This window comes from Camellia sinensis, chromosome 2, assembly GCF_055761805.1.
Source record: "Camellia sinensis isolate YWXY chromosome 2, ASM5576180v1, whole genome shotgun sequence".
Lineage (NCBI taxonomy): Eukaryota > Viridiplantae > Streptophyta > Magnoliopsida > Ericales > Theaceae > Camellia > Camellia sinensis.
Window position 1 is genome coordinate 199,062,170 of NC_138962.1, and position 23,626 is coordinate 199,085,795.

At 35.1% G+C, this 23,626-nt stretch overlaps 1 protein-coding gene across 9 annotated transcripts; it reads left to right on the plus strand.

Annotated features, from left to right (window-relative positions):
• The first annotated feature begins 374 nt into the window (after nt 1–374).
• Nucleotides 375–21,409, plus strand: MEE44 (Nucleotidyltransferase family protein). Of its 9 annotated transcripts, none has more exons than XM_082916563.1 (18): nt 375–1,376; nt 8,646–9,191; nt 9,291–9,407; nt 9,482–11,467; nt 11,565–11,681; nt 11,858–12,040; nt 12,120–12,182; nt 13,064–13,135; nt 13,235–13,495; nt 13,965–14,084; nt 14,328–14,387; nt 16,706–16,746; nt 16,902–16,979; nt 17,091–17,175; nt 17,869–18,033; nt 19,744–19,872; nt 20,190–20,328; nt 20,495–21,409. In XM_082916563.1, exons 1-15 carry the CDS (start codon nt 564–566, stop codon nt 17,992–17,994), a joined length of 4,668 nt encoding a protein of 1,555 aa, XP_082772689.1. In that variant the 5' UTR covers nt 375–563; the 3' UTR covers nt 17,995–18,033; nt 19,744–19,872; nt 20,190–20,328; nt 20,495–21,409. The 9 variants fall into 9 exon arrangements, with proteins under 9 accessions (XP_082772689.1, XP_082772688.1, XP_082772692.1 ...); XM_082916562.1 differs by having other exon boundaries at nt 20,519–21,409; XM_082916566.1 differs by having other exon boundaries at nt 19,809–19,872.
• Nucleotides 21,410–23,626: the final 2,217 nt, after the last annotated feature.

Sequence of the window (23,626 nt, forward strand, 5' to 3'; positions counted from 1 at the left end):
CTCTCTTGGTGCAATAGTCAACATCCATTTTATGAGAATCTAACGATCTAAATCACTTTACTAAAAAGAAAGCGATATGGGCAGTTTGATAATGTTGTGATTGATAAAAATAAAAATATTTTAAAAATATTATTATTAATAAAAAAAATAAAATTTATAAATTTATATTAAAGTTAGATTTGACATTTCTTAAAAAATTAAAAATCATTATCCTATTTAAGTCGTATTATTTTACTGAAATCACATCACTCTAAACTAACTCATATTTCATAAAAAATAAAAAAATATAATTATTTAAAATATTTCAAACTATTTCTAAATAATTAAACAATACAAAATATATGATAAATTATGATTGGTTTGAAATATCACTCCGCGACGCTCAAGTCCAACGAATATTTTTTCCCACGCGACACCTTTTCTCTCTCTTACGCCGTCCCCAACCCAACGGCGATCATTCCGCAAAATTCCCCCTTTGCAATGCCCATCAATGTCTCCCTAAAAAAAACTCTAATTTCAAACCCCGCAATGCTCTAACCAGCCCATCATCATCATCCTAATCAATGGATTCAAAGCAGCTCATCGACTCTCTCACCTCACACATCTCTCTCTACCACTCTTCTTCATCTTCATCCTCAAACCCTAATTCTAACCCTAGATCGTCAATTCTCAAATGGTTCTCTTCTCTCTCTGTCCATCAACGCCAAGCCCACCTCACCATTGTCGATCACAAATTCGCCCAAGTCCTCCTCCAAATGCAGGGGAAGCTCCGATCGAACGGTCATGGTTTCTTCATCGTCCTTTCGGATATACCCTCGAGTGATGGGTTGGGGCTTCCTAGTCTCTGTTATCGTAGGTCTCATGGGTTGTTAGCTAGGGTAAGCGAGTCAGACGAGTTGGAACGGTTAATTTATGGGTCCATTCGGTTGTTTAATTCGAAAGAAGGAGAGAGAGTTGAGGAGTGTTCGTGCTCGGTGAATCGTCTTGATTCGGTCACGGTGTGTGAGGAGTTTGTGGAAAGTGTGGATAGGTTTGTTGCGGCAATGGATGGAGTGTCAAGTGGGGGTTTTTTGAGGGAGGAGGAAGGTGAGTTGGGCTCGGAATGGGTTGAATTGGAGTGGTTGAAGGGGAAGGGGTATTACAGTATCGAGGCATTCGTGGCGAACAGGTTGGAAGTGGCCTTGAGGTTGTCATGGTTGAATTATAATAATGGGAAGAAGAGAGGGGTGAAATTGAAAGAGAAGGTGAGTGCTGCGGGCGTGGCAGCCAATGTGTATTGGAGGAAGAAGGGGTGCATGGACTGGTGGGGGAAGTTGGAAGCTGCAACTAGGAGGAACATTTTTCGGGTCGTCTTGGGAAAATCAGCTAAATCTCTGGTACTTTTTTGGGTACTTGTTCTTGTAACAAATTGGTGTTCTTTGTTTAATTCAACATTTCCAAACTATATACGCAATGTGCTGTTAAATGAGTTTCACATACTATATAAGCAATTTGAACGCTACAGTAATGTGTTATGTGAGCAGAGAGTGCAAAAAGTTGAAATTTGTAATTCTCCATGAAAAAGGTCCTCAAGGGCCTGTTTGGGTGTAAGCTGATCGGTGGAGTTTGTGTTTGGTAAAAAATTCTTTCTCAGAGGGAGGTTGACCTCTTTCTTCTTAAGTAGAAGTAAAGCAACATAAAGGTCTTGTTTGGGGTTGCCAAACTTATTTGAAGGTGCAAATTTGGAGGTGCTGAAAGAATAAAGGCTATAAAAAAAAAAAAGTTGGGAATTTGTTTGGTAAAGCCGTGTTACACTATGCTGAAGCCAAGTTTGTGAGTTAGTATAATTTAAGGTGAGTATGAGTGGCATAGCCAATAAGCTAAGAAGAACCTTGTGATCTCAAAAAAGCTAGAACTGTGTTTAATTTTTAAGCAGAAACACCCTAACCAAATGCCCCGTTGAGCAGAACCACTCCCCTAGAACCAATCCCCGAATGGGGCCAAAATTGGCACTGTAAAAAAGGAGATTAGTGTGTGGGTATTAGGAAGAGCCTCTTTAAACTTCCAAACAGTTCAATAATGTGCTAATAAGAGATGGGTTCATGTCCATCTTATCATACTTATGCATGAAGTCTTAGGAGTTGTTTGGGATGACCTAAATAAGTGTACTTTATGTCTTTTTACGAAAAGATGTGCAGAAAAGTAGAGAGATGATGTGATGGAAAAAAGATAAAAAGATAAAAAGTGTGTACTTATTTTGGGTTGCCAAACTTGGCCTTAATGTCTTGGAAACAATGTTGGTGTCCTGTGTTGGTCTTTTCTAGTCTCCTATCCTAGTTTGAGTCATCTTCTTGAGATTGATTTATACCTGAATGAATTGGAGGCTGAATGAAAGGAATGATATCTCAAATTTGCTTGTAAACTTTTTTGTAGGCTGTTATTTAGGTTAAAATGAATAGAATATCACAAAGGGATCTTTTGCGAGTATATTGGGGATATGTGGCACTTGGTTTAGAATGCTTTTCCAAATTGTTGTGTACCATCTACCATATGTCATCTAATTTAAATTTTTCTTTGTTTGGGCAATAATTATGGAACACAATAAAAGAAAGTCTTGGGATGGTACTCCTTTGTGTGGGATGTGGTATATATGGAGGGAAAAAAAATAGATCTTTGAAGCGGGTGGAGCTTTGGATTCATAGCTTGAAGGTGATGTTTGTTGTTGTGTTTTGGGCTTAGGGAGTCATTCCTTGTTTCTTTCCTTTCTTTTGTGGATTTTTTTGGGAGTTATGTCCATGTAGATATAGAGGTGTATAGGGGTTTCTCTTGTATACTTTGCATGTATAGAGTTTGTGCGCATTTGATGATATGTTTTATAACACCCCATTTGTGCCCATAAAAGCAGCAACATACTTTGAAGAATATTGGAACACAATTTTCCTTTTTTGTTTTTGTTGCTAGCTGTGCTCATATGTTTTGACCAATAGTCAAAGAAGCACGGGTGCGGGTACGAGTACGGTACGGGTATGAGTGCGGGTACGCCGATACGGCAAAACCTCAAAAAAGTAGGATACGGGTACGGCTGCGGTACGCCGATATTTTTTTATTTTTTTTATAATTATGTTTAAAAGATCCAACCTACAAATTGAAATTAAATATCAAAACTAAAAAGTATGATTGATTATTAATTTTGTTCTAATTAATTTTTATAATTTTGTTCTAATTAATTTTTTTGATTATTAACATTATATAAGTATGATTGATTATTAATTTTTGTGTTCTAATTTATTAATTTTTTTGATCTATTTTTTTAAATAATTTATAAAGGCTATATATATAATATATAAATAAAAACATATCATACACATATATAAGTATAATTTATAAAAACATAAATAAAAATATATAATAAAAAAATAAAAAGTTATAATAATATAATATAAATTATAATTTATACTATATATATATATATAATATCTATATCTAGGTTTCAAACAGAGTCGAAGAGAAAAACAAAGTCGAAGAGAGAGGAGAGAAATAGGCGAAGTGAGAGAGAGAGAGAGAAAGAGAAGGCGAAGGTTGTCGGAGGTCGTCAAAGGTCGATCGAAGGTCGTCGAGGTCGATCGAAGGTCGTCGGAGCCATCGGAGCTTCAAACCAGGTACTCCTCTCTTCTCTCCTCTCTTCTCTGTTTCTTCTCTTCCGTGTTTGGAACAGCTAAGTTCTGCCGTATCCCGGCGTACCTACGGCGTACCCAAGCCGTACCAGTTCTCCCAAACGTACCGAGACACTGTTTGCCGTATCCGGTACGCGTGCAGCCGTACCGGTACGCGTACCAGCACCCGGTAAGTACCCGGTACGAGTACGGCACCATTTTTGGAGTACCCGTGCTTCATAGCCAATAGTTTATGTTAATGATTGTTGGTGTACATCAGAAATTCACTTTTTATTGTAGGACAACAGTATCTTTTTGCTTTTATGATACATGGTGGGTTAAGGCCTATAATTGCTCATGGTTTTGGAATTTGTAATGATAAATAAATGTGTATGGTTTCTATATGGAATTTTTGTGATAGATGAGGTCTGATGACTAGAGGTTGGTTTTTAGGAAAGAAGCATCTTAGAATATCCATGCAACAAGGGAGAAATAGAAAGAGAAGAAAATTGTAGGGAAGGACAAAGGATCACTAATGTTTATTGGTTAATTTCTTTGATATCAATTTCCATTAGTTGATTGATATTTGTCAATTAATTCACTTTAATCTTAGTTTGGTAGAGAAGGCTTTATTTATAGGGCGTTCAAAGTAGGTGAAACTGTTCTACAATAAAGACTAATCAATATAATACTAAATAGGATCTTCTATATTTCTAAGAAAATAATTAGAAAGAAAACCTTTCCAAAGAAATTTTTAGACTTGAAAAACCCAGGGCCACCCAGGGCCAGCTTAAGCCTTCACGAGGCCTAAAGCAAAATTTTATTGTGAGGCTTTCTATATTTTAAACTTAAATGTAAATAATATTTGTTATTTTTAGTAAATTATATATCATGTCTCTTTCATTCTTATGACTAAAATTTAGAAGTTATTTAAAATATTTAGCTATGAAAAAAAAAAAAAAAAATTGAAAGTGCCAAAAGTTGTCAAATAAATAAAACTTATAAATTCAAAGCAAAAACTAAGAATAGTTTGTAGAAGAACCTATTTTAAATTGGCGGGGGTCTCTTTTAAAGTGGGTTTTCTTAAAATTATATGTTGTAAGCTTTTTAAAATTTATGGAGCCATTTTCAATGTGAACCTTTATTTATTAAAAAAAAAAGAAAAGGAAAAAAGTGTGCATATGACAAACATATACAAAATCGATGGAACTTTTTACCAAAATTTTAGAACTTGTATTAAGCTCATGGGAGCTTATCTCTTTTCTTTTTTCTTGTGTTGGTTTTGTGGAGGCCTTCAACAGAGTTTTATGAGAAACAATTGAATTGTATTTGACTTATGGTAATATATGAAAATTTTGGGGCTTTTTTGCAATTGAGGCCTATAGCCATTGCTTCAATTGCCATAGGCTTGAGCCGGCCCTGGAAAAATCTAGGAAGCACGGACACAGGCATAGATATAGACATGGACATGAAATGGTGAGTTAAAAAATGAGGACATAGATGCCATCGGAATAAGGCCAAAAAAAAAAAAATGTTTTAATCTTTTTTTTATTTGCTATGTATATAAATATTATATCTATAAACAACCAAAATTAATGAAAATTAACACTAATTTGACATAAAAAACTAAATTAAAATAAGCTAGAGGTTAGATCTGTGTTGTGTTAGGCTCCAAGGATTGTTAGAAGTCATTGTTTCAACTCCACAATTGTGGTTAGACATGTGTTGCTTTGTCGATGGTTGATATTCAACCCTTATCTTTCCAAATATTATAATATGACCCCTAAAATTAGCTTTGAAAAATTAAAATAAAAACCCGCTCTGTCCCATGGGAAAAAATTACTAAAAAAATGGATACACCATGTGGCGTGTCCTATACATGTTCAAACACGGTTGTGACACCTATTTTGAAGTGTTGGTGCTTCATAATGAAAAACACTCGATAGTTTGGACATAAGAAACTTTTAGAAAATAGATGAAATTATTAGGTTTTCTAAATAATAATTTCGAGCATAGAGGATTTTATGAGTTTGGAAGGGGACTCAACGAATTCTTGAAAGACTAATAATTAACAAATCCTATAGACAAATGGCTATTTATTTGCTTTTTAAGCATTTTATGGTTTGAGCTTATTAACTCTCACAGCTAAATGGCTATTAATAAATCCTACCGTGAAAGTTCATGTTATCATTCTTGGCGTATTATTATACTGGTCATCATTCTTGGAGTATTATTATACATATTGCCCTGATCTTAATTACTAAAATTATATATATTGCTTGTCCTATTTTGCATGGATTTTTGGAGGTTATTGTATTTTTGTATTGTGCCACGTTCATGTCTTGTGTCATTGTATGTGCTACTAAGCTCGCTAGGTGTTCACGTGCACATGGACATTCATCTATATCTCCCTTTCGTGCTAAATATTGGTCCATCTTAGAAATTTAACTTTTTGAGGACATAACCGTAAGTGCACTCACGTTCAACTAAAAAAAATATTAATTTTACGTTAGACTAGGTGTTGAATATCCATTTAATTTTGATAAAGGAAGGGTAAATATATAGAATCTTGTGCACTGACTTTTCGAGGTGGGAAAACATTATGCAGCATCTTGAAAAGAAAAGATGGACAAAGAACATCTTTTTTTGTTTGTTTGTTTTTTGCAGCAAATATTGTTATTGAATGGATTATGCTACTTTTTTGCGGCATTTTCTCACTGTTGTTTGTTCAAATGTCTTGCCATGTGACTATAGTTTAAAACATTTATGCCTGTGGACATGTTAATTATTAGTTTTGCTGGATACTAGGCAGGGATGGATCAATGCATACTTATATTGGTACTAGTATTAGGGAGGATTACTTATAGAAATTATTGACTCCTTAAAAAAATTATGAAATAGATGAATTGCTGAAAGAGATAGTATTAGTGGGAAAAACAAGACATATCTTCCTTTTTAAAGAGTAGAGATATTTCATTAAGCCAAAGGGGGTGTGATGCAGAATGGAGATGGAGAAAGGGGAGAGAGGAAGAACACAATGTCCACATAAGGTCATGCCCAACATCCTTATATATAAGTTAATAACCTAATAGGAAAAGGAAACTAAGATCACAAAAGAGGAAATCAGTTATTAATATGACTCTTAATTAAACTGTAATTATAAAGAAAATAAATATAAATATTAAAGACATAAAATTATAAAATTGTAATAAAAATCTCCATGTCAAACTTGTTGCGTGCATGCATCTTGAACTCTATGTTCTGCATCATGGTGCAACTAATTTATTTGCCACATTACGTATTCTAGCAACCAAATAAAAAAAATAAAAAATTGTACACAGGAATTCTGTAGGGTCCAAAAAGGACCCTATGGAGGGATCAGCTCTCCCTGTACTCTGGCAGTGGAGGGTGTTATTAAATCTTTACTTCGAAGATCAGTGGCTATGGGACTTTGTTTTCTATAATGAGTTCTATCTAGAGCATTGTCATAGGTTAAATCCACTGTAATTATACCTTCCTTACAACCTCAACTTGCTTCCTGGACATCCTCGTATCCTATAGGTGTTATCAACATAAATTAAATCACTCTTCCCTATGGAGGATCAGCTCTTCCTGTACTCTGGCAGTGGAGGGTGTTATTGAATCTTTACTTCGAAGATCAGTAGCTATAGGACTTTGTCTTCTATAATGAGTTTTATCTAGAGCATTGTCATAGGTTAAATCCACAGTAATTATACCTTCCTTACAACCTCAACTTGCTTCCTGGACATCCTCGTATACTTTAGGTGTTTTCAACATAAATTAAATCACTCTTCCCTATGAAGGTGTAGGACCTACATTTCCCATGGTCATAGACAACTTTCATACATCTTATCTACAATCGTTGTCATGCTGAAAATTCAATTTATAAGTATTTGGTGGTTCTTACATTAGCAGGAGAGAGGTTGTTTACTTTTTGAGCAGTAAATTACTGCTTTGTGCATTGAACCCTTGAATCTGGGCCTAGTAGAGGAGAAAAATCATTGGCAAGTTTGTTTGGGAAACTAGGCTGATTGTGTTGAGCTATGGAGCATGAACACACCTTTTAGCATACTGTGTCCATTTCCAACACATGGAAACAATCAGTAGTTGATGCAAGACTCATGTTGGCAAGCATCCATGTGTTCTGATCTGTTTTTTGTGTGTGGATGAAATTGAGGTCAGGGATTAAATAAAAACGTATGGATTTACGCATGCTAATGTCTCAATTAGGCTTTTATGTGTTTAGTGGCTATCAGGGTAAAACATTCCTCAATTGTTTTGAAATTGTGCCTTCCATCTAAAGGTGGTCTTACCCTACTTGTGTTTAAAAAGGCAAGGGTTCCTTGTTTTCAGAAATGTAAAAACTGCTGATGTATTTACTCGAAGAGGTGTTTCTGCTGAATAAGCATTCATGTATATATATAGATTCTGCTACTGCTTGTTACCCTTTATACAATTGTATCTTAAAGTGGTCATTCTATTACTAGAGCCTTCCTATGTCCTCCTTCGCTTCTTATTCTAGGTATTCCATAAGCTAGTATATCTGTCTTTTGTTCTCAGTGTTATTGCCTCAACTAAATAAGGAGATGGAGAAAAGTGTATGTAATTAGAAGCTACAAATTGCAACTGCTAAAGTGTTGTTAGTAAGAGGGTCTAGCATGGTATTTTTGTAAAGTACTTGGACTGGAGCTGCATCGGAACTCAGTAAGTGGGACACAATCAACAATTTCTTTTTGTGAATGCCTTTGTTTTTAATGATATATGGTATATGTAGCTTTGAATTGAAGAAATTTTTTGAAAGGGTTGCCACAGTACCCTTTTTGTGTTTGACATTTTGCTTTCCTTTGCGAAGGTTTATATCCTTAACTTATATATTTTTTGTGTCCAAATCATTTTTATCATTCAATGGCAATTGTGTGAAGCTTTAAGAATGTTAGCTGTCTGAACCCTTAGTAAATGTTATGGCCTTATCCTGATGCTCGTGAATTTCAGACGGCTGAAATCTTGAAGATGACAAATTGCACCTTGGAGGATCAAACATGGCTCTTCAGTTCAGGAGCAGAACGGTCATTGAGATTCAACTATACCATGTCGTCACAAAGGACTATCCCGACACTCCCAGGAACAGATGCAGAATTTAGCCTGGCTGCGAGGCCTGTTTCAGTTTCTGGAAAGCCTTCTTCTGTAGCCTATATGTTCTATGGTTTGTTTGTTCTTCAGGAAATTGTCACTATTTTATTAGCATGTCAGCACAGCGAATTCGATAAAGAGAAAGTACTTTTTAGCTCATTAGCTTCTGTCAGTTCCATTTCGGATTGTATATTTAGGAAATTGCGGGGTCTTCTCATGGTTGTTTCACTTGATTGTACCAAACTTGAGCTACTAGAAGAAGGAAATTCAAAAATTCCCACAAAGAAATCCAAAGAGAAACTTGGTGCAGCTACCCGAAGGAAAAAGGGTAGGACACACAATATGAAAAGGTTAAATCCTGTTCCAAGATCCTCTGGAGATGATGTCAGAATTGATAAAGCCACCAAGGTAACAATTTTTTTTTTCCTGTTGTTTTTAGAAGTTTTATTGTATGTAGATAAAGTTCTTGAGAAGATTTGGTTTTAATAGTTGGTAAGGATGTTCCAGGACCATGAATGTAAAATGGATCATACCAAGAATGTTGATATTATCAAGTCAAATGGGATTGCTGGTGCACTTCAGAAGAAGGATCTAGATAAAGATATTACTTCTTCAGTTGACATGGTTGTACTTGTCTTTTCCATTTGGATCATATTTACTAGTAGTAATGACTCATACAACTCACTGACTGTAATCAGGAATGCCGTGGACGATTGGTTAATGGAAATGTCCAAAGTGCTGTCAGGAAGACTAGGAAACAGAACAATGAAGTTAAGAAGTCTGGCTTGAATGATCCAGTTGAAGCTGGAAATTCTCAAACCAGAGCCACGTCTCCCTCTGTTATTTCTGAAGTTGAGGCTGCAAAGTCTAATTGGGTATCTGAAAAATCAGTTATTCAGAGAGTTCCAAATCATGTTTCAACTGGTAATGACAAACTTGTGCCAAATTCAAGCCCTTGTACTGGTGGGCCTACTATGGAGGACAAGCTGACTGAAAGAAATGAAGATTATGTTGTTGGTTGTACAGAAGAGAGCAGTCTTTCTGGTTTGAGGCATTACCAATACTCGGACAGAGTGAAAGAAAATCACTCCATTTCTTCCAAGTCAGAAACTGTAAGTAATATTGCGGACTCCAACATAATACCTCCTGTTATGCCCGTGGTTGGACTTGATGATGTTATCCACAATGAAGATACTAACTGTAGAAACTGTGAACATTTAAGAGGAACAGACTCTAAATCAGTCTTTTCTGAAGCAAGAACCAAAGGTGTTGAACCACAAGAGGAAATTACCCCAATTCAAGAGCAAAATAGTGGAAGCATTTACAACACCGAACCCATGCATTCTCCTTCCCATGAGTGGCCCAGTGTAGCTCCTGTGCACTTTCCATCTGTTAATTCACATCTCCCAGCTGCAACTGATAGATTGCATCTGGATGTCGGCCACAACTGGAAAAATCATTTCCACCAACCCTTTGTACCAACAGTGCATCAGGTGAGAAACCCTCCAACTGAAAATGGGTGCAGTCGAATTCTGTCTCAACCACTGCCGATGAGTCTAGACTGGCCACCAATGGTACGTAATGGCTGTGGATTGTCTCCATCAGTGACATGCAGTTATGACTCTGGGTTCATCCCAAGGCGGCACTCTTCTTTTCATCAGGGTTTTGCTGCTCAAAGCGTGCAACATGGCGCCACAACCACTGATGATGAAAGGATAATATATTCTGGGGATTATGTGGACTTGTCTGATATGACAAATTCTCATGAACTAACAGATGAACAAGATAACCATTGGATATCTGAAGAAGAGTTGGAGGTACATGCAGTTTCTGGAATGGACTATAGTCAGTATTTTGGTGGTGGTGTGATGTACTGGAATCCTTCCGATCACCCAGGGACCAGTTTCTCTCGTCCTCCCTCTCTTAGTTCTGATGATAGTTCATGGGCTTGGCCAGAAGCAGACATGAATAGGGCTGTCGATGATATGCTTGCCTTCTCTTCATCTTATAGTACGAATGGATTGACTTCACCTTCTGCTGCTTCTTTTTGTTCTCCTTTTGATCCTTTGGTACCAGGACACCAGGCTGTTGGCTATGTTATACCAGGAAGTGAGGTAACTGGCAAGTTGCTGCACTCCTCAACAATGACAGACGTAGTGTCCGAGGATAATGTCTCTGGATCTTTGTCCAATTTGCCTGGTGATGGTGAAGCGAAGACAGGAGATTCACTTCCTTACCCCATTTTGCGTCCCATTATCATTCCAAGTATAACACGGGATAGATCAAGGTCTGAGTTTAAGCGTCATGATCTTAAAAGCCCATGTGTCCCTCCCAACCGGCGGGATCAACCTCGGATCAAGAGGCCACCTTCACCAGTAGTGCTTTGTGTTCCACGTGCTCCTCGGCCACCTCCACCCTCTCCTGTAGGCGATTCCAGAAAACACAGGGGTTTTCCAACTGTTCGATCTGGTAGCTCCAGTCCAAAGCACTGGGGTGTTAGAGGTTTGTTCCATGATGGCATTAGCTTTGAGGAAGCTTGTGTACGCATGGATGGCAGTGAAGTAATTTGGCCATCTTGGAGAGATAAAAGGCTATCATCCCACACAATGATTCAACCGCTACCAGGGGCTCTGCTGCAGGATCGCCTAATTGCAATCTCCCAGCTTACTCGTGATCAGGAACATGTAAGTGTGTTGTTTTATTGATTCTGTCTCCACCTTATTTAAACTCCCAGATGACTTTTTTCCTCTAGTTTACTGACTTAAAATTGTTTTATCACAGCCAGATGTTGCATTTCCTCTTCAGCCACCAGAGTCATTGAACTGTCCGACACCCAAGGCATCTCTATCTTCGATGCAGAGCCTCCTTCATGATGAAATTGATGCCTTTTGCAAGCAGGTATAAGGGTAGATTAACTCTTTTTTGTTTCTTGCTTTTAATATGTTTCATTATTCCCAATGTCTGCTGCTGCCAAACTTTCCAATTAAAATTTCATTGATTTGAACTTGTCCCTTTCCTGGCTACATGTGAACATAATTGATAATTGATGGTTCATATCTATGATGATATCCAAGGTTGCTGCAGAGAATTTAACAAGGAAACCTTACATAAATTGGGCTATCAAGCGGGTCACACGTTCTCTCCAAGTCTTATGGCCCCGTTCTAGGACAAACATATTTGGTTCAAATGCAACTGGGTTGTCCCTTCCAACAAGTGATGTGGATCTTGTGGTTTGTCTCCCTCCAGTGAGGAATTTGGTGAGAACTATCTGCAGTAACTACCCTGGTTACGTCTATATTTGTAATGAAAAAACACTGACGTGCTGTCATTTTCTAGGAACCTATTAAAGAAGCTGGGATTTTGGAGGGACGCAATGGTATTAAAGAAACTTGCCTCCAGGTAATTTGTGTTTGTTTGTCTCAGTGTGTAAATGTTAATCAAATTACTAAAAACTGTCTGTGTTGCTGCAGCAAGGAAAGTTCTGTAGTTATTCTTGCATGATTTTGAAAGTAAATATTTACATCAATTTTCCAAAGACGCATATTCTCATCTCACCTTAATAGGGCTAAGAGAAACAGGTGTGAAAGGGTTGTTTGAGATGGCCTAGCTTAAGTCAGTTGAAGCCCTATTTTTTTCTTATTCAAGAGTGCTCTGTTTTTGCCTGTTGTTTTTTTGTTTTGGTTTTGTTTTTGTTTTTTTTCTTGGTTTAAGTGGAGTTAGGGTGTTCGATGATTGGTGTTCTGAAGATATTCTACTTTGGAAATTATTTGGTGCATCCAGGTGGAAGGGATTGGGTGTACGCCGGCTGGGAGAAATCCCAAGTCATGTCCTCTTTTTTTTCCTCCCTATTTTTTCTTTTTTGCTTAATATTTTTCTGCTCCAGTACTGTTCAATCTCCTTTAGTTACGAAACCAAAAATCAATCTATTAAATTTCATTGACTCATGAACCATAATCTTACATATGATCTGTCAAACCATCACTTCCTAGTTGCAGGCTTTAAAATTAAAATAGTGGGGTTTTGCATCATTTGGCTTTTTATTTCCAGTGAATGTTGACTTGTGCTGCACTTGAATGCTCGTCACGGATTTCATCTTTATGCTTTCACTAGCCTCCTTGTGATTGCACAGCTCTTCTTCATTCTCTTGAAACTTCTATGTAAAAATTGGGTATTGAATGCCATCTCATATTTATTTGAGCAGTGCAATATGACAATTTTATCATCTTTGATATTGCTGTAGCTTGTTCTAGGCTTGACGCTTTGCCAAATTTTCCTTCCAGCATGCAGCTAGGTATCTTGCTAACCAGGAGTGGGTTAAAAGTGATTCTCTCAAGATTGTAGAAAATACTGCAGTAATGCCTCTTTCTTTCTGTTTATTTTCATTATATTTTATCTTCAGACATCTTTTTCTGCTGATGTGTCATCTCATCTTGCTGCCTTTCTGCTTTTAGGTTCCCATCATCATGCTTCTTGTTGAAGTTCCTCATGATCTGATTACCCCTGCTGTTTCCACCATATCTACACTGAAAGAAGAACCGACTGAGGTGATTAGTGGAGACAATCCTTTTCAGACCAATATGGCTAATTTGGAAAGCTCTGCTTCACCAAAGTGTTCAAATATGAATACTGATGATGACAAGGATATGAAATCAATTCGTCTTGACATCAGTTTCTTGTCGCCATCACACACAGGACTCCAAACTACTGAACTGGTTCGATTAAAACTTTTCCCTCTTTCTATTTTGCAAAGTCAATTCTTGTTACCTGACATTCTTCTCATGCATAACGAAGGCTATATAAATTAGGTTTTGCAGTGTTTTGACCTGGTTACTGCCACTGTTTGCAAAAATTATAATGAAATAATTTTGGAAGGATACGAATATAAGAATGGTTGAGAATGTTCTAATTTCAGTTTTCATATTTGGAAGGCATATGGGATGGAATTTCTTTTATTGAATCTTTATATTCTCTGAAATTTATATTTAAGCTTTGGAAGCTTTGTGTATTCTTCACCAGTGCATGGTTCCCTTTCATGTTTCATAGAATTTTCCCTGCCTAATATCTATTATTATCTCGAGAGTTAATTCTTCCTACTTTCTGAAGAAGTATTCTTAATAACGATTTGATTTGATTTGTTTTTATTTCATTAATTTTTCTTTGTGCTTTAAATTTTATATGCAGGTTAAAGAGTTGACTGAACGATTCCCCGCTGCTACACCCCTTGCTTTGGTACTAAAACAGTTCTTGGCAGATCGTAGCCTGGACCAATCTTATTCAGGTGGCTTAAGTTCATATTGTCTGGTGAGTTGTGATGTATAGTTTATTCAGGTGTTGTGATGTTTAATTTTTCAGAAAAAAAATCTGATATTTATGATTATGTCCATTGTCCAAGAGTTTGATACTGGTAAATAGATGCACCCTATTTTCAAAGCTTTTTCTTTTGTATACTATCTTGAATATTATCATATAACTTTTTTGACCCTTTTGTAAACTTGGTAGTGGACAACTACTAACCCAATCTTACTTCTCTATCTCCTTTTACAGGTGTTACTCATCACACGTTTTCTTCAGCATGAGCATCACCATGGACGGCCTGTTAATCAAGTAAGATTTTGAACCTCGATTTTGTGGGATAATTAGCTTCCTCCCCTTCCCCCCGCCCCATCTTTATCTTTAAGTATGGCACCAGCGTCCTTGGTGGCACGGGTGCGAGTCACAAAAACAGCCTCACCAGAAAATGGGGCAAGGTTGTGTACATTGTGCCCTACCCAGATCTTGCTTTAGTGGGAACCTTGTTCATTGGGTCACTATTTCTTTCTAAGTATTTTCATATTAGAGTGGGTTACCAATTTACCATTCAGGGTGTTTTTTGTTTTAAATTTTTTAATTTCGATATTTATATCCATTCCTTGTTGTATTATATTTGACAAGGATTCTACACCAATTCAAAGTCTTCATCAAGTGGACCATGCTCTTGCAAGCATGTCTAGTTATTTTAATTTATTATAATTTGTGTCATCATTGCTTCAAAATTAGTGAAATCTGCTGCGTTATGCTCTATGCTAACAAAGCACCATTTTGCCTTGAGAAAAAAAGGAATGGTATCAAGAAATTTGAATGTATAGCTGTGCCTTTGCATCTTTTTATTTTATGTTTTTTCCTTTTTGAGAAGTAGGTGTCTTGGCATCCTTGGATTTTGGAAATAGTGCATCTAGCATTTAGACGCACACTGGTGCCCAACACCCATACTGGTCCATGTATAGTTTGTGATGTTCTGTGGTAATACTTTTGCCCATGTTGTATAAAGCCTATATAAGTACTTCGCAGGATTCGTAAGAGTCTGTAGTTTTATGGCTTTGGCTCTAGAAAATGACAAGCAAGGAGGGAGTTCCCCTTGAGTGGTCAGTCTCTAGTTTCTTGGTTTCGGCCTCTCGTTTACCAAAAAAAAAAAAAAAAAAATTTTGTCAAATTGTAAAGTCTATGGGCTGGTTTGGGAACTTGGCTATTTTAGTTGGCTTTTTGGCTATTTTAGCCTGGCTAAAAAGTTGTGTTTGAGATGATAGTTGGCTTTTTTTTTTTTTGATAGTTGATTTGATGGTTGTGAGAGAAAAAGTGAAATAATTATGGTTTGGATGTGACATTTTGTTTTATTGGTTATTTTAACCTCTTTTGTTTTTATTGACTATTTTAGCCAAAAAAAATAGCCCAACCCAACTTCCCAATATAACTTAGGTTGTTCAGTACGCAATATTAGGAGCAATTTTCTGAGCCCATAACTAAGATGAATATTGCTCACATTTTGTTATCCCTTATTGCTGTTTAGGTTGTTTGCTTAAAAAATTGGACATACTGAAGCTTTTCTTTTCTTTCTTTCATTACTACTTTTCTATTCCTTTTTCGTTTATTAAAGTATGCTGAATGATTCCATGGTAATTGTGGGCTTTCTGCTTCTGCTATTGAGGTGGGGTGAATATAGTTTATAAGTTTTTTCTCTATTCGATCTATGTTCTTTTATTTTGTTCCTCTTCTTTTCAAGTGCTACTTGTCTCCTAGTTTCTTCGTGGGTTCACATTCTTCATTTGTATCTTCTATTTTTTTTTTCCCCCCGGGACATACTGACACTCCAACCACGTCGACACCTCCTTAATGAAAGAGACTCTTGGACTTGAATTTTTAATCTTTTTGTAAGTCTTAAGAGCCAAATAGAAGTATCATAGGAACTTCTTAATTCAATTTTCATCTCCTTGTGGACAAATTTGGGAAAATGTCCACAAACTCAAGTTGGATTATTATGACATAGCATGTAGTTGGGCTGTTGGGGACCTTAGGGCATTACAAGATCATTTCCAACTTTCCAAATATTGTTCTAAACTTGATGCAATGAGTAGTAGTACTGTGGTGCCAAGAAAACATGTTCTTAATTTATCTATGCCACCTCTATTGTTGTTGTTGTTATTGTTGTTGTTGTTGTTATTCTTCATCATTGTTCTCTGACATGTCATGAAGATCTAATAATGTTCCTATTTCTTTACTGTTTTTTATTTTTTAATTTATGTGTACATTGTCCCTACTACCATAGTATTTGTCTTCCTAAAATTCATTTATGGTCATATACTTATATCTAGTGATTGTTTAAGCCCGGTCAATGGCCTTGCTCTTATCATATCATATAGGCACAGGATGCATGTCACATTGAATTATAGCATGTCGATATCTAATTTATCTCAGTTTATGCATGCTTATATACTTTTCCTTTCTCTGGGAGAAATTCCAATGCACTTTTTCTTGGCTATAAAGAAGGCTCAAATTTTTTCGCTTCATATTTATGCTTGTCATTAATACATTAGTGCTTTTCTTTTATCTGCAATTTAATTAATTAATTTTCTTGGTCATTTATTATTATTATTATTTTTTTTTTGTAGAACTTCGGAAGCCTTTTGATGGATTTTTTCTACTTTTTTGGGTAAGACTAAATTGTATATCTTAGATGGTTTAAAAAAAATATCTTATTTACATTTTAGCTTCGAGCTCTATTTTTTATTGTAATTTTTCTGTTTGATGCATGTGCTCCAGTTTTTATCATCTTTGTTTGTTAACCATGATGACTGTTCAACCCAGGAATGTGTTTGATCCTCGCCAAATGTGTATTTCAGTACGGGGAAGTGGGGTATACATAAATAGGGAAAGAGGATACAGGTAATGGAAGAAAATGGTTTCTTTACTTATTGAGATTTGTGTTTTATTGGTGCTCTCTTATTTATTTATTTTTTCTATCTACTCTTGATGATCATCTATTGAATCTTGTAGCATCGATCCAATCTACATTGATGATCCACTTTTTCCAACTAATAATGTGGGCCGGAATTGCTTCCGAATACACCAATGTATCAAGGTCAGCCATACTTTCTATAGAAATATTGCCATTTCGTAGATTTCATTTTTCCCACTGTCTTTCCTACAAGTATTATTATTATTATTATTACACATGTTGTGCCCCTTTTGGTGACTTCAATAGAATCATTTACCTTTTCAAAAAAATATCAGCTTCACTGTGGACAAAATCCAAAGGTTTCGAGGACAAAAGTTTAGCATATTTCTGAGTTTCATATCTTCTTTTACATGTTTCCTTTTGTGATTTTATAAATCTGCTAATCCATTTGCTGACTAGTAAACTCAAATGAATGAAGCGTTGTGTAAATTTTTGTTGATTTCATGAAATTGTCATTTTAAAAAATCCCCTAATTCACAAGGACGTGTGACCTCTGATTTTTAACCATATCTGCCTAACCTAATCTAAGTTTCTGCAAGGTGTGTGGTACTCCAGTTACCTACTAAGAGGTAATTACTGTTTGATTTGTTGGCAGACTTGGGAATAAGCTATTTTAGTAACTTTTTGGTTTTTTACGAAAAGATGTGCAGAAAAGTAGAGAGTGATGTGACAATTTATGGTGACTTTTTTGCTTTTTGACTAAAACATGTAGTCCCCAAACAAGGCCTAATCTGTGGTTATATGAACAAATATTCCTAATAGGTATGATTTTTCTGATGCTATGTTTCTTACATTCAATCACATTGTTTGATGCAGGCATTTGCAGATGCTTACTCCACTCTAGAGAATGAGCTTACATGTCTTCCCAATAATGGCGAATCAAGTACAAGGCCTGTATATAATCTACTTCCAAAAATTATTCCAAGTATCGGTCTTTTATAGGGCTTCCAATTAGCTGAAGAATCTCTATATGTTCGGAAGGTACTTACAGAGCTCATATAGATATATTCCTTTCATTTATTTTTCTGTTGTTTGAGTGCTATAGAAATTATCTACTTACTGAAGTCTCAAAGATCTTTCTTTCCTAATTTGGAACGTAAAAAAAAAATTTGGGCTGGATTTTATGCCTTGGTCCAAATAATAAATTTGAAGGCTTTAAGTCTTGAATTTTTAAAGGAAAGGCTCTGTTTTAATTTAAGAGACTACCATTTTAAATATTAAACATGCTTCATGATATATTTTTTTTCATAACAAGGTAGAAGCTATCCATAAGTACAATAAGAAAAATAAGAAGAATTTTTTCATCTTTGTAAATTTTCCTCGTGAAAAGTAAAAAGAATTTTTTCGGTTCCCTTTTGTGGGTATTAGAAGTGGTGTGCACATAATATTTAGAGAGAGAGAGAGAGAGAGAGGGGGGGGGGTGGTTGAGGGTTATGATATGTCTCCGTGTTGAGCGACATTATACTAAGGCTGGATAATGGCATCAACATGTGTGGAATGGATCCCAGATCTGAACTTGTCGAAAAAAAAAAGAAAAGGATCCCACATTTGAAGCGAATATATGCTATGAACACCAATGCATTTTCTTAGAGGATAATTGATGTATGATTTGTGTTTGCATGTAAATAAGAGCTGGCTTGTTTACCAAGAGGTTATAATATTTCATACCTTCTTTCCTTTCCCCCTCGCCCGCTGGTGATCAATCATGTGTTCTTAATCATACAAGGGACCCTAGTAATCAACTATAAGTTCTAGTAAATCAACTACAAGTTCTAGTGATCAAGGGAAGAAATTACAAGCATTCTAATGATCTTTTTTTTTTTTTTTGGAATATACATATATTTTTTTATAGACATTCTAGTAATCTGTTGGCCTCTTGACCTTTCCCAAGGATCCTACCCTTCTCACTTTTACACCATACTAGTCTATTTGCTTTTTTGGGCCGCATGGGCAAAATGATAGTCATTGAACACGTTGTTTGGACATTATGGAAGTCTCCATTGTTTTTCATCTTCCCTTTTGCCTAACAAAATGCTTTAGTTGGTAATGGACTCTCCTTAAATCTTGTCTTGGAATTTAAAAATATTAGTGAATTGTAAACCATGAGAAGTTCTTAGACATTATGACACCTCACTGACAGGAGAAATCGCTGATATATATTTTTCATTTTCAATTTGTTTTTCTCACATTATTTTACCTTTGTATCTGATTGTTCTTATATTTCCTCTCATACAATTTAAATAAAACTCCCGTGTCATCTATATTACGTGGGCACAAGTTTGAGTATCATATACAGTATACAGATATGTGTACAAGTGTCGGATTCATCTAATTCTCATGTTCAAGGACAAGGGATATGACAAATATTTATATTTTGTAATTTTTCTTCTTTTATTTTATACAATAAAATGATGTTTACAAGATCACATAAAGCATTTATTGAATAACATGGGAGTTTTATGCATGGTTTTATGGAAAAATAAAATTGTTGGACATGCTTACTGGGTGAATGTCCAACTACACATGTTGGACATGTATCCCATACCTTTACTCAAGTGTATGGCACAAGTACTTCACAAATTTAGAATGGTAAATATTGCATAGTTTGTCATCATTAATGTTGCAATTCAATTCTTTGTTGCATGAGTTGAATTCCTTTCGATGCTATGATATTTTATTGTCTGTGGACAGAACTATATGTGTGATATAAAGCTGCAGTTAATCATCTGATCTGATGAATCCTGTGGACTCTGCAGCCTGTGCTGAAAGCATCGGGAAATTGTTATCCCAAGTCGTGCCCCTTTGAAACAGCTTAACAACGTAAGGATGTAATCCTAGCACTGTTTGCATTTTTTGTTCTGTGAGTGGTTTCTTGAAAGCTTTGAAATTTGGTAGTATAATTGAGCGAGCTTTGTTGAATATCGATTGCATGCAACTATAAGGTATGAAAAATACCTTTGCAATACAAGCTTTGTGTGATTTAAAGATGATGGTGGGTGTTTTTATTTTGTGAATTGTGTGGTCAATGATAATATTACATCAGTGTCCTGGAAGGCATTTTGGTGTTTTAGTTGTCATTCATCTATTATGCTTCTTGTTTTGCTAACACTCAAATCATTGTGGTTGCTTGGTTTCAGTTGAAATTGGGGGGTTGAGTCAGTGAGGAACCAAGTTTCCTTGCCCGATGTTGGATTTGGCATGTCAGACTAGTTGGTCTACCTTGTTTCGGAATGTGAACAGATGTTACTCTGAATCCATTTATGAGAAGCTATCTAGGTAATTCCAATGCATCTTTGTTGTATTCTAGGCATTCACAGTTCACAAATTCCAGCTTTGGAAAAGTTGACTATTTGTTTTTTAATGATTTATTTCTTGTCCCTAGCTTAACCTCTTAGTCCATTCAGGATGTAGTATTATTTTGTAACTGGAATATGTGTTGCAGTGACTTTTCAAACTCTTTCTGCAGTTCTAAAACGAGCAACAATTCTATCAAAAGAGAAACGAGTCAACACAATCATGCTGTCTCAGTGTGAACAGAGGATTGACAAAGCCTAGAAGTGAGGCCGATGCATAGTAACCAGCATCTCAAAACCAAATTAGACAGAAAAGTCTCCTCTAGAACTTCTGATCCTTGATCTTCAACAACGGATCCAATCCATTCACTAGGAGTTATTACGGATGGTTCTACTCTTCCAATACTTTCACTGGTTCTTTTTCCCAAAAGAGAATCTGAATTGAGAAACAGATTATTGTTGAAAATGTTGCATTTTCGAAAAGGTGCTTCGATTTGTCTTTGATTCAAGTCTGTTTAGCCGGAGGCTAGTGCTGAGTGAGAGCCTGCATTAGTGGTGCATCCAGGACAAGAACCATCGTCCTTGTTCATTTATTCAAAGTTGTATTCTGGGACAGAGATGGAATGACAAGAATGAACTGTGTCTGGTCCCTGCCAAAGGACGACCAAAAGTATTATTGACATCATGAAAAGTCTAAATCATACAAAGCAAGGCTGGTCCGGGACGGCAAATGAGAAATGGAATTGCATATACTGGGGTTGTTGGTGCTGAATCGCAGGCTGGCCGTTCCATTCTCCCAAAGAAAATGCTTTGGTTTGCAGAGTGCATCATCTGATCACCTGATTGATGGATCAAGCTGAAGAATCCATGGGAGAACTCATTTTTAGTAGCAGCACTGTTTTGGCTAAATTTGTAGGAAATGAACGTTTAGCTGTGTTTTGCGTTCACCTGTATTCTATTCTGTAACCAATATCCTCTATAAAGTTTTGATGAACTTGTATGTATATATATATTAATCATTACTATTGAATTTTTTGCCAGAATTGAAATTTTTTTCAGAGATCCTTTTGAGTGTGAATTTATTCAATGGTGCCAGTAAATTTGATAAGTTTGTTTTTGTATATTTTGAAAATATTTGTGTTATCAAAAGCAAAAATATGTTTCTTATTTTCTGTGGCAACGTCATCAAACGGCACCTAAGTGGTTAGGTCACACTGAATTTCCTCGTACATTATTTGAACACATAAATAGGGATATAAGAGGTTTGGTTTGGTCGGATTTAGTGGTATCAAAAAATATTAATAGTATAGTGATTTATGTTTTGAAATGCATATTTTAAAAGGTGATGCATTTTCTTTTCAAAGTGATAAATTTAACGATTCAAAAATATTTTTAATACAAATCTTAAAAGTTGTTTTAGAATGAAAACAAATCGAATGTAATACGTTGGAAGTTCTTGGTATGACAAAATATAAAAAAATGAGTCATAAAATTTATAAAAATATGTTGTAAAATCATAAATTTGAAAAAAGAAAGTAACATTTCATTGGATGTGTAATTGTTGATAGAAAATTATTCTTAAAATACTTAAATTTTGATAATGTAATCTAAAGAAATCCATTCTTATCATACCGTTATGTTATAAAATGTGATGTACCACATTTTTTATCTTGTTGTGAAACAATTCAAGTTCCAAATATAGGTCAAAGTTCAGAAAAAATTTAAGAAAAAATTAGGTTGAGTGTGCCTAATCATTGTGGTCCTTTGATTTAGACTTGTGTGGTTTTACGTTTATCTCTTGTATTTATAGTTTTTTGTTCTTTGTGATACATTGTGCCATTGCGGTTTAGATTTTTAGTGTTTGTAAGACGATTTATTTAAGCTTAAAAAAAATATAGGTATGTAAGTCTTACTTTAGCGGGTAATGGAACAAAATTTTGAACTCGGTCTGTCGGATTGATTGAATACAACAAATTGTCAAAGTGTCTTCACACACTAATGCAGTTAATAGATGCAAACATTGAGGATCAAATTAAAAATATTTTTTATATATTAGGTACTAAATTAACATTTGGAGATCAAAATGACACAAAATTTAAATTATAGAAACAAATTATTAATATTATTTGTAATATAACAATTATCATTACACAGGCAACCTATATCTTTGCTCTCTCGAGTTATGATTCATGAGCATTTGTAACACATTAAACAACATTTTGTAAGCCAATTCAGTAATTGAGTTATGCAATACCCTTACAAAGATAATACCCCATAAGATTAAAAGAGACCATCCCAAAATTAGAACGATAATTAGTAACAATAAAATTGAGGCAAGAGCTCCGGAGAACAGACCCATATGTCCAAGAACTTTGCGATAGCTTGTGCATTGAGTTATCTCAGCTGCTAATGCTACGACATAGAGGAGCACAGCGACGATGAAGGCTACAATAATTATGAAGTGAGCGTCGTCGAATGGAGAACAATTCTTGCTTTGGTACTTCACTTGGAGAAGACTACTTAGAGTCGAGATGAGAGAGATAAAAATGATATGAAATGCCTTGCAAGAAATAAGATTTTGCTCTCTTGCGCTATCATCACAAAAAGAAAAAGAAAGAGAAAGCGTCAATTTATTGTGAAAATTAACTTTGATATATTTACAAATGTGTCAAATATAATTGAGGGAGAAAATGTACATCAAAGAAAATGGATTTCAATACAAAAATGTATTTATAAAAAAAATAAAAATAAAAAGACACAAATAGGGTCTAGACGGCTGTGAATTTCATTAAAACACATGATATATTATTAAAATTTTAAGATAATAATCAATCTATTTGGTTTTGATTTCTAAAAAATACTTTTTAGAAAATTTTACTTTTTTATTTTTCATATTTTTTGTTTTCACTGAAATTTCTTAATATTTTAAGCAATTTTTTTAATTCTTAGATACACCTAACATAAATACACTTAAAAAGTATAATTTTTATAAAAAAAATCTTTAAAAAATTCATTGACTACTAAAAATCCATATAAAAAAAATTCAGTATATATATATATTTTTTGTATTTATTAATTTTTAAAAATATTTTTTCACGAATATTTTACTTTTTAGATACATCTAAGTAAGATGCATCTAAAAAAGTAAAAAAATTACTTAAAAATTTTAAAATATTCACTAATAACAAAAAAATACGAAAAATAAAAAACCCAATTTTCAAAAAATTGAATTCAGAAAATTAAAATCAAACACATGAATACAACTCTTATCATTTCATTTG

Coding starts and splice junctions, on each gene's coding strand:
- MEE44 (XM_082916563.1), top strand. CDS start 564: ATGGATTCAAAGCAGCTCATCGACTCTCTCACCTCACACATCTCTCTC. Junction 11,468..11,564: donor TTACTCGTGATCAGGAACAT/GTAAGTGTGTTG, acceptor GTTTTATCACAG/CCAGATGTTGCATTTCCTCT. Junction 16,747..16,901: donor GATTTTTTCTACTTTTTTGG/GTAAGACTAAAT, acceptor TGTTCAACCCAG/GAATGTGTTTGATCCTCGCC.